This window comes from Pongo abelii, chromosome 9 (genome assembly GCF_028885655.2).
Source record: "Pongo abelii isolate AG06213 chromosome 9, NHGRI_mPonAbe1-v2.0_pri, whole genome shotgun sequence".
NCBI lineage: Eukaryota > Metazoa > Chordata > Mammalia > Primates > Hominidae > Pongo > Pongo abelii.
Window position 1 is genome coordinate 97,897,084 of NC_071994.2, and position 11,093 is coordinate 97,908,176.

Genomic DNA, 11,093 nt, shown 5'->3' on the forward strand with positions numbered 1-11,093 from the left:
TGGGAAAATGGAACTTTCCATTTAATTAGGAAATAAGGTATTAAAGGACTTAAATAGTAACATATTATTTTGCTTTAAAACTTCTATCTTTAACCTTAGGAACCTCAGTATCTTTCATGGCTGAGGAAGCCTATGAATGAGTCTCTATCTATAAAAGGCTCAATTTCTGGTCTCAAATTTCCTATCAAAAGTGGCCTTCTTAAATCACAGCCTAGGTTCACAAAAACTTCATTTTCCAGAACTACTGCTTTTAGTATAGCCTAGCTCTTCCTCTCACTTCCCATAGACATATCCTCCAAGATAACAAAACTGTATTTCCAAAGGTTTTATTTTATATATTGTTTGAAGCTTTCACAGGCTTTGCACTAAATGCATGTCAGAGTGCATATTCAATCTCTTTCAAAAGAAACATGGCAGTTGAGTATCCAGAACACAAGTGAGTACCGTACACTTTAAAAGAATGCTTATAGAGCTCTCCTCTTGGGCCATGAGGAAAAAAAACAAGTACCTGTAGAAGTGAGTGATACCCAATGCTCTCCCAGACACACGCTTGGGGTGCTTACTGTCAATGACACTCCTCCGCACCAACATATGGTCCAAAATAGAATCCCTCTCATCTTTCATTATACTCTTTTAAAAAATGCAGAGAAAATATGAATTAACTCATCTTAAATGTGAGAGAAACAGGGGTAAAAGGGCAAGTTAATGCACAAGCACAATACACAATGGTAATTTTTCTTTTCAAAAGAAATTATGGAATGTATTACTAGCAGCATAAATTCCAACAAAAAGTTGGGCACCCAGATTTGGTTATTTAGATTAAAAATATTTATTACAGGCAGATTTGCTTTTCCCAGGAAAACATATCACTGGAAACATTCGGAGAATGCAAACTGGGTTAAACCTATTCCCAAGTCCATTATCAAGTAAGGTATCACTAAAGAAAAAGATAGGAGTTTAAAACTGGGGAAGCCCACACACAATTTAGACAGGGGAAAAGAAAAAAAAACTCATTAAAAAAAAGTCAGAATGATCCTTTACGTTTTACAGTCTTTAATTAAGCACATAAAACTGTACTACTTAATATATTTCTCCATGAACTTTTTGTGAAATTCAGATCGCAGTGTGTCATTTACAAATCTTTTGTCTTTCTTCTGGTCATCTACACCTTTTGCACAGTTCTTGAAGACAACATCATCATCCCACCTGAGGAAGAAAAAGCAAACAGAACGTCTGAAAATGTTTGTATCAGGAGACGAGAATACTACACGCACTGCAAGGCTTACTTAGTTACACAGAAAGACGCTCAACATGTGTATCATCTGATGCAGCAATTACATTCAAAAGAATAATGTCATCCTTAATACATAATCTTGCTTTCTTATAGCAAGAATGGCAATTCCTACTTAGAACATTAAAACATTCTTATTATTTCTCCAGTAAAAGAAACTTTTGAGTTAAAAAATAGAAATATATAGATTTTAATTGCATAAATATTTAATGTTTTTGGGTCTAATAGAAAGAAGCAGCACCTAGGACTACCCTAATATTAGTACAGGCATCTGTAGATGATAGTAGCCAAACAATTTAATGTAGTTTGATTATGTGGTTTTGAGGATTGTAGATATTCCTCTTTTATCAGTTAATGTTTAGTAATCATCTACTGTAATATTCACATTATAGGCCAACAAAAGGAGAAGGAATCATTGGGGTATAATAATTAAGGCTCAGATATGGCCCACATGTACATTAACCAAGGAGAAGTACCAGCTGAAGAGCTCAGAGCAGAACTCTGGTTGGATTCGATAATGTATAAGCATGAAAAAAAAAACACCCATAAGTAAGTTATAAAATACATGTGTTATAGAAAATAAAGAGCATGATTTCAGAATATCACCTAGCATATAAAACACAGGCCCATATACATAATATTGATACCCTCACAAATATATATAAAACACAAGCCCATATAATGTGTGTTTATGTGTGCATGCGCTTACATGTCAGGAGAAACTGCACATGGGAACAAATGTGGGAAAGTGCACAATGAGCAACAAACGTGGGCACCTTTGGAAAACAGTGCAGTAAAGTCATCACTGATGCAGTACACAGAAGCATAACAAGCTGAACAGATGAATATGACTGGGATATAAGACATGTTTCTATCTCCAATTCCATTTGCATTCAAAAAAGGCAAAAGAAAAAACTATATAGCTTTATTTTTGTATATAATCAGTACAGTTTTTTCTGTATCCAGTCTTTCCTCGACTCCAAACAGGCTTTTTGTCCCTTCTTCCCAACACCAAAATGCTCTTTCCTGACATTAGTATTTGTCCTCGATGATCACTCCTCTCCTCCTGAAACACTTTGTTTCACTTCTTTCAGTTCTCCTCCCTTCCCAACTGGCTGCTCCTTGTTAGCCTAGACTTTTTCATTCAAAATTAATTCAATCAATATTTATCAGGCACTTGTATAATGTTTAGAGGTTGGGTAGATGATCAGAACAGGTACTGGTAACTAATAACCTACCTAACCTCTAAACATACCAAGCTCAGTTCTGACTTCTCCTCTCTAGCTATACTCTTCCCTAGGTGACTTCATCCGGTCTTATGGCTTTAAAAAGTTTATCTGGGCTGATAACTTCCAAATCTACTATCTCCAGCTTGGACTAATTCCCGAACTGTATCAGCAGTACTGCATCACTCCAGAGGGGAAAGCAGTCAGCAGTACTGCATCACTCCAGAGGGGAAAGTGGTCAGCAGTACTGCATCACTCCAAAGGGGAGGGCAGGTAGCAGTAATGCATCACTCCAGAGGGGAAAGCGTTCAGCAGTACTTCATCACTCCAGAGAGGAGGGCAGGTAGCAGTACTTCATCACTCCGGAGGGGAGGGCAGGTAACAGTACTGCATCACTCCAGAGGGGAAAGCGGTCAGCAGTACTGCATCACTCCAGAGGGGAAAGCGGTCAGCAGTACTGCATCACTCCAGAGGGGAAAGCGGTCAGCAGTACTGCATCACTCCAGATGGCAGATAATAGCAGTAGAGGTGGTGAAAAATAACGAATATGGTTTAAAAGTTAAGCACTGTGGTTCCTTGACAAATGCATATAAAATAACAACCAATCTTCCTCCCTCAGCATTTCCTGTAAGCTTTTCTGTTTTATTTTACATATCACCATCTGAAGGATTGACAGTATTTACAATTTATATTTTCTCCCTTTTCAGTCCTCCTTTTTTACCCCTCCAAACACACACACTGTACAGAAAGTATTTAAAAAGCAGGCCTAGGACTACAATCCTTAGAAATGCCTGCTTGCAAGGCTGGCCCCTGGCTGTCATTTGAAAACTTGGATCTAAGAAACCTTCTCACTGTCACTGTGCCTACAATTTACAAATAATGTGGTTTATGCTGAACACCTACTATCCTTTTAGGAGTCTGGATTTTGGTATGTGCTAAGCAAAAGCTGCGTACATGACTAGCCACCCCCAGTAAAAACCTTGGGCACGGGATCTTTAATGGGCTTCCCTGGGCAGAAGCACTGCACATGTTGCTGCACTGTCATTGCTGGGGGAAACAATGTGCTGTGTAAGCACTCATGGAAGGGATATAGCATAGTGAAACCTGCACATGGATTCCTCTATTCTCTGTGTGTATCTTTTCCCTTTATAATCTAGCTGTGTGTCTTTATTACCTTAGCCAAGCATATAACTATACACCAAGTCCCCTGAGTTCTTCTAGTGAGTGTCTGAATGTAAGAGGCCGTCTTGAGGACCCTTGATATGCACACCTAAAATGTAAGGGCCTCAGTTTATTACTCTGTCCCTAGTGCTTACATCATTATCTAGTACACAGCTGGTTATTGCAACTATCTATTGAAAATAAGTTTATTTTCTTTCATTTAGCTTCTTCCATTATTCCTAATTGAACAGAGAAGACTATCAGTGAGCGGACAGTGGACTTTTAGAAGCTTTTTATAATGCACCTTGCTATCCAACTTATAATCTGCACGCCTGTGTGTATACACACACACACACACACACACACACACACACACACTCTCTATCACTCCGTTACTGTATAGTACCTTCTTTTAACTTTGAAGTTGGCCTGAGGCTGGGATGGGCCAGTGAGATTAAGGAGAGGGTTTCCGCTCAGAATGTTTTCCATACGAATCCTCTCTTCTTCAGCTTTTTGTTCTTGTTCCTGTCAATGATAAAGGAAGATTAACATTTACTTATTTTAACTCTGGGTTCAATTTTTTTTATATTAGCTCACTGAAAAAAAAAAAAACTGATCACTAGGATTTTACGGCAAGAAAAGCATCAAGGCAGGCTTTTTTTTTTCTTTTTGGTTTTCGAGGCATACTAGAAAAGTCTCCCTCATCAAAATAAAATAATTTAGCATTTTTATTATAAATATTTCATGGTTGATATCATAGAGTAATTAGTCTCTTCCAACTGCGAAATGCTACAGATACATATTTAAATCTATTTTCTTTCTTGAAGTACATGTAAAATTAATTGCTTTAAGCATATATCAATAAGCATATTCTAATAATTTAAGAACATATTGAATATCAAAAAGACACATTTAGCAAAACTATTACCTCAATTTTAAAGGGTCATACCTAACTGTGATTAATTTTAATCTTATTTTGAATTACTAATAATGTAAACTTGCATCTCTAGGTTTGGTGACAAATTATTAATGAAGAAGTAACTCCTAAAATAGGACAAACTACCATGTATAAAATTATATCCAGTTAACATGAATTTCTACTAATTTACCTGAGGTTGATCTATTTTGTTTTTTATTGACTTATTTTCTTTTTGAGACGGAGTCTCACTCTGTTGCCCAGGCTGGAGTGCAATGGCGTGTTCTTGGCTCACTGCAACCTCCACCTCCCAGGTTCAAGTGGTTCTCCTGCTTCAGCCTCCGGCACGCACCATCATGCCCGGCTAATTTTTGTATTTTTAGTAGAGACATCATTTCACCATGTTGGCCAGGCTGGTCTCGAACTCCTGACCTTGTGATCCATTCACCGCAGCCTCCCAAAGTGCTGAGATTACAGGTGTGAGACACCGTGCCCGGCCTCAGTTTCTGTTTTTATACCTCCCATCCTTTATCAGTTACAATACTGTCTTTCTTCACTTTTATTTTAGCATCAACTTCTTCAAAGTCAAATCACCCTGAGTTTCCTTCTCAGAATGTGGAATATAAAATGTCTAAAATCCTTAGGTATCACTTCTAGATCTACCTGTTAACATGTTATCTTAAGCCAAATATAAATCCCATTTTGCTGTGTTTTGGGGATTACAGAAATTGATGACTTAATAGATCAAGGAAAAACAGATGGTGTGGAAGTCATTGATGCTTAAAGGGAAAAGATATTTCTCTGAAATACTAGAAAAATAGGAGCTTAAGTATACAATATATCCAAACTTATAATGTGTATGACATATCAAGGTTATGGACATTTTATGTTTGGAATATTATTTCCTTTGGAGTTACTGAATGATTGCCACACACAGCACTGGGAAAAAAGGCATAAACTCTTTCTATATTCAAAGAGCAGGCATACTATGTTTCATAATATAGGCTAGTCATCAGATGGCATGTAGATCAAATCCTAACTACCTGTTTTTGTAAATATTTTATTGGAACATTGCCACACTCATTCATTTATGTACTCTGTGGGTGTTTTTATGTTATAACAGTGGAGGTGAGTAGGTGTGATAGAGGATCCATGACCAGCCAGCCTAAAATATTTACTACCTGTCCCTTTACAGAAAGTGTGCCGACCCCTGACAAGGGCTAAATGGTTTGAAAATCTTAAATTTGGGACATGGCAAAAACCAGCCAATAGAAAGGGAAACAGGGATAAAAGAAACAAAACTATCATTCAACTGCAAGAAATATTAACACATTTTAATACAGATATTAGATGAAACTCACAAAACTGCAAGGCCTTCTGTCTAAAATGTTTATCCTCCCTCAAGGTCAACCAAAAGCATTTAAATTGCTCATCTCTTTATGTGTCCAGAACTATTAGGCAAGCTAAAAAAAATCTGGAACAATTGCCCTCTAGTGGTATGCAAGTGGGATTGGGAATGTTTTTATAATTCTTTGACTTGTAAAAACTATAAGCTATTATGCTCCCTTATACAAAACTTTGATGAGAACTGTATTTTGAAATGCTTTTCTTCTTCCAGTGTGAATTCTAAGTCTTCAAAGTCTATCCCAAATTCTACCTCTTTTCTGAATTCTTCCCTGGCCCTCCTGATTCACATGAAGTCTACTTCCCTAGATTCCTGGTATTGACCATGTAGTATATTTTCTTACTTTCTTTTTAAATAACAGAACAATTCTTGCCTCAAATAAAATTTTACACAGAAATCTATAAAAAAGCTGTGCTGCTCTGGTTGAAAACAGGGGCAGACATCCCTACCTGAATGTCTCACAATGTGTCAAATTTAACATGTACAAAACAGAACTCATCAACTACCTCTTCTCTCTGCCAAAATATGGCAATTCTTTTGCATTCCCTGTATTGATGGCACCAACATTTACCTAGAAAGTGAGGGTCCTCTCTGCTGCTACAATCAATCAGTCACTTTATCTGTCAACTCAACCTCCTTTATTTTTTCCTGCTCCCTTTCCCACTTTGACCTCCTTGATAATCAGCTTTATCAGCATCTAATTACTTACCTCAATTCCAACTCCTATCATACAAGCTAAGAGTCTCTTAATTGGGAGGATTACTGGAACAGCCTCCTAACTCAGTTTTTTTCCAATCCATCCTCCATATTTTGCCAGAGTAATCTTTCTAAAATGCATATCCAATTTTATCAATCTCCTGCTGAAATCAACCAGCTCCTCATGTCCTTTAGAAAAAATCTAGACTCCTTCAGCATTGTTTTGCAGACCTCTAATGCTCTGACTTGCACTTGTCTCCTCAGTTTCACCTCTTATTATCACTCTGGGTAATTTATTCGGAATTTTAACTATCTTTGAGTTTTATATTTTTTCCTCATATTGTGTAAACAGAGAGACTGTGGGGACTCAGAGAATTTAGGTAGCTTGACCTAGGTTATATAATATCTACTGACTGATTGCCTTAATAGTACCTAGGCAGTAGACAAGCAGAGAGATAATCTTTGTAGACCACAACTATATCTTGATCATCTTTGATTCTCCTGTCAATTAACAGATATCGACTAAATGTTGAACAAATGAATAAACAAGTAAATGACTACCAAGCTTGTGAATATTACTCAGCGTATCTGAACTATTTGGAAAGAATTTCTTACATAACCAGGATACCTAGGATGTCATAAAAATAATCAGATTTATAGATCTGCAAGTGCTATAATATTTAGACCTGGTAAGGGAGATTTCTAATATAAGGAGATATTACTTATATTCAAAAAAATTTCTACCTTAGTGTATGTGAGAAGATAGATGTAAATATTTAATACTTTGGTTTTACCTTCCTGGCCTGCTCTTCAGCTCTTTCTTTTTTAATTTTTTCCAGTTCTGCAAGAAGAGCTGCAGTATCATCATCATCACTTTCTTCTTCAAAATCTTCATCTTCCTCCTAAAAGAACAGTAAGAGCCCAGAAGATTGGAGGGAAAATATACACTACCAAAACACAGTACATATGTACAATGTATCACCCTAAGAAAGTCAAAACAATTTTATGTAGCTCAAAACAACTTTAAGTTAGCAGCAAAGATAATCAAAAGTGCAAAAAAGTGTGCTAAATTCTCAGAAGAAAATAATTTCAAATGAATAATCATTAAATGTCAGTTGAAATTAGGTTTCCTGTTTTACCTATTATGAGTAACTCCATCAATTAACTCTAGAATTAACTGCTGATATGTATACATAGTTAGATATTACTCATTGGATGCCACTCAGGTTTTTCACTGTCCTGTATGTAGAAAACTGCAAACTGATTATAGGCTCTAGGGTCCCACAGAATTTTAACATTAACTGATGTGCTAATCCTTAAAAACCTTCTGCTTAGATTACATCACTCCCTAAGCACAGAGGGAACCATTAAGTGTATTGCACTTATAGAAGGGGACATATCTAATATGGAAAGGCCTCCAGGTACAACTGTAGAGGGCACTGTTTATAGGAAGCCCAGTATGAAGAGTGCCCTGTAGAGGTGTGTAACACAGCAGTAGTGCAGTAGTTTAGTACAGGACATTATTTTGCAGGGAAGCATATCCTTTAATAGATTCCTTCCATATTTGGTTCTCTAGATATCAAACTTGTTCTTCAAGTCCCACAAAATAATACTTTTGGTTTTAAAATCAACTATAAAGTTTAGCACTGAGGTCAGGGCTATATTTGAATAACAGTAAGTAAAGATAAATATATGTCACTTCTTAAAGCAAAGACATAAGTATTTTAGAGAAACATGGTAAATCAATTATTAGAGATGAAAGGAGGAAACAAAACATACATCTGTTAGAGGGTCATCTGCATCAAGATTGGCGGCAGGAATCTGGTCTAACCGTGGCTTTTTTGACACTGAAGAGGAGGTTGTATGTTCTGGGGGGAAACAAAAATCATTTAACTTAGTAAAACAAATACTTCATTTCTTAAAATGTTTTAGGGACCTGTGGGCACAAGGAGCCCACATTAAAAGCATTATCCACAGTGAACTCACATCCACAGTGCCTGGGCAAATAAGCCTTTGGTAAATATTTGTTATTATTATCTCTAATGATCTAAGAAAGTATTACAGCTCACATCAATCTGTAAAAGTAAACAAATGGTTAACATTTTCCAATTGCTACATAAAGAAAAACTATCAACAACATAATTTTATGAGACAAATGCCTTGGATAGTGTTGGTACCTCGGGTTGGACGATCCCTATTTTTCTCTCTTGCGGCAGCTCTTTCTCTTTCTTCCAACTCTCTCCTGAAGTCACGGTTACGAACCTCTTCAGGGGCATCCTGAGTAGTCTGTCTAAAGTAGAAACAAACCAGGGCAAAAATGTTACACACACACACACACACACACACACACACACACACACACAGAGACTGTAGTAATGGAAGACAATTCAGGAATGAGACTTTGTCCTTCGAGCAGAAAAAGGGAAGTAGACAAGATCATAATCTAATCTGAAGGTTACTAACAGCCACTCTTGTGATGTTCCCCATATTTCAAGAAGTCCAAATTCAATCACATATTTTCCTATAATAAGGCTTTACAGTGATTAAAATGTCTTTAATTTTTATTAGTATTATATCAACTCAGAACTTAACAGTAATACTTTTAATATATTGACTGGTGCTGATAGTGCATAATCTCTCTGAGGCATTATTATTTCTATTATTTATTGTTCTATCTACATATGAAAATTCCTGGTTAGTAGGAATTTCTCATTTTAAAATCACAGCAGAATTTTAGTGTTAAACATCCTATTGCACTCTATTCCTATGAAAATAGATAAGTGACATAACTCAAACATACTACTATATCATGACCATGCCATTTAACAGATTTGGTCTTGTTTTGTGAACAACAAAAAAAGAAAGTCTTACTACCTGTATTTTATCTTTGTATGAGAGGGTAGGTCTCTGCTTGAATACTGCTTTGAAAGTTGGCTCAAATCACCTTCTCCTTTTCCCCTTCCACCTCTTGCAGGTTCAAAGGTTGGCCTGGCTGCTGTTGTCATCTTTTATGCTTTGTAGAAAAATATAATCAAGTTATTTCCAACATTACAAACACTCATTTTATAGAGTATTAATCAATATCCATACTGGTAAAATAAGTTCTAAAACTCATTCCCCAAAACCTGCTTAATCTTCTTAAACAAAAGTTTTCAAGAAAACAAATTATGAGGCTTAGGCTGTACAAGCAATATGGCTTCTCAGGCTTGTCTCAGTACAAAAAATCCTGTCACGAAGATCTGAGTTTGCATCCCTATTCTCCTTCTGACTGTATGGGCTTGAGCAAGTCACCTGGCTTAACTTTGTCGTCTGTGGAATGGAGATATTCCTCATAGATTATAAGAATTATGACACTTGACATGTCAAAACCCTTGTAAAATACAGTACTGCCATGACTGAGTTTTAAAAATTTCCAACTCAACCTTACTCTACCAGACTCTGTAAGGTTTGCATTTTATCTAAACTTCACACAATAGCAAATAGGCTAGTAGAAACAAAAGCTAAAAACAAACAAAAAATATCACTGACAAAGTTACTAAATGTCCCAGAGAAAAGTGTGTTAAACTTCAACGACAGTTACATAGAAAAAAATTCTTAAACAACCATTTGTTCAGCCAATTTTCTCCTACAACAGGCATCATACTATAAATCAGATCGTTTGTGGGTTATAATTTAAGGACTGTTCAAAAAAAACAAGAACCTCACCCCTAGAGGATTCTGATGCCAAAAATCAGGGACACATTCCTTAAGTTACTTTCTGCTTGGAGCAGTCACAAGAATATCGTGTAGCAGATGCAGTCACTAAAACCCTGTTAGTGTCGGAAAAGCAAGTGTGTGGGGAGGGTGGGCGAATTGGGAGGATCTTTTTTCGGGGGTGCTAATTCTCTCAATTTTCAAAAAGGGTAGAAACATGTATACAAAGAAGAAAACGGTTATCTGGCGCTGGGGGCACCGCCCCTTCCCACACATCAACGGAATTATCACTCCGGCCTCCCGCGAGCTACTCTTTGGCTATAACCAGAAACTCGCTGCCTCTTCCCCCGTGCCCAGCACTGCAGGGCTGCGAGGGGTAGTGAAGGGAGGACCTGAGGTTCGCTTTACGCAGTAGGCGAGCTGCCTTTACGCTGCGATCTCCTCGGCGGGCCCGAGAGCTCCGGACGCGCCTGACAGGCACCCGGTTCCGCCCCTAGCCCGGTGCTCCAGGGACTCCACCGCCCGAGCTCTGCACTCTGCCGCCGACTCCGACCCCAACTGCCCTTTCCCGTCCCACCGCGATAAGAAAGATAATCTCCTATCCTCCTGCCGCTCACACTGGCCGAAGTCCGACGCAGCAGGCTCCGAAAGTCATACAGATGCCATTACAACTCTTCACTCCCAGAAACCTCTGCGTCCAGGGCT

General features: G+C 37.6%; 1 protein-coding gene across 3 annotated transcripts; it reads right to left on the reverse strand.

The window, feature by feature from the left end:
• Positions 1-1,036: 1,036 nt before the first annotated feature.
• CWC15 (CWC15 spliceosome associated protein homolog) lies at positions 1,037-11,085 on the reverse strand. 3 transcript variants are annotated; one of them, XM_054523863.1, is made up of 8 exons: positions 10,781-10,851; positions 10,401-10,504; positions 9,570-9,708; positions 8,873-8,985; positions 8,475-8,563; positions 7,490-7,597; positions 4,085-4,203; positions 1,037-1,206 (listed from the first exon to the last, which is right to left on the reverse strand). In XM_054523863.1, the coding sequence occupies exons 3-8, from the start codon at positions 9,698-9,700 to the stop codon at positions 1,077-1,079; spliced, it is 690 nt and encodes a 229-aa protein (XP_054379838.1). In that variant the 5' UTR covers positions 9,701-9,708; positions 10,401-10,504; positions 10,781-10,851; the 3' UTR covers positions 1,037-1,076.
• Positions 11,086-11,093: the final 8 nt, after the last annotated feature.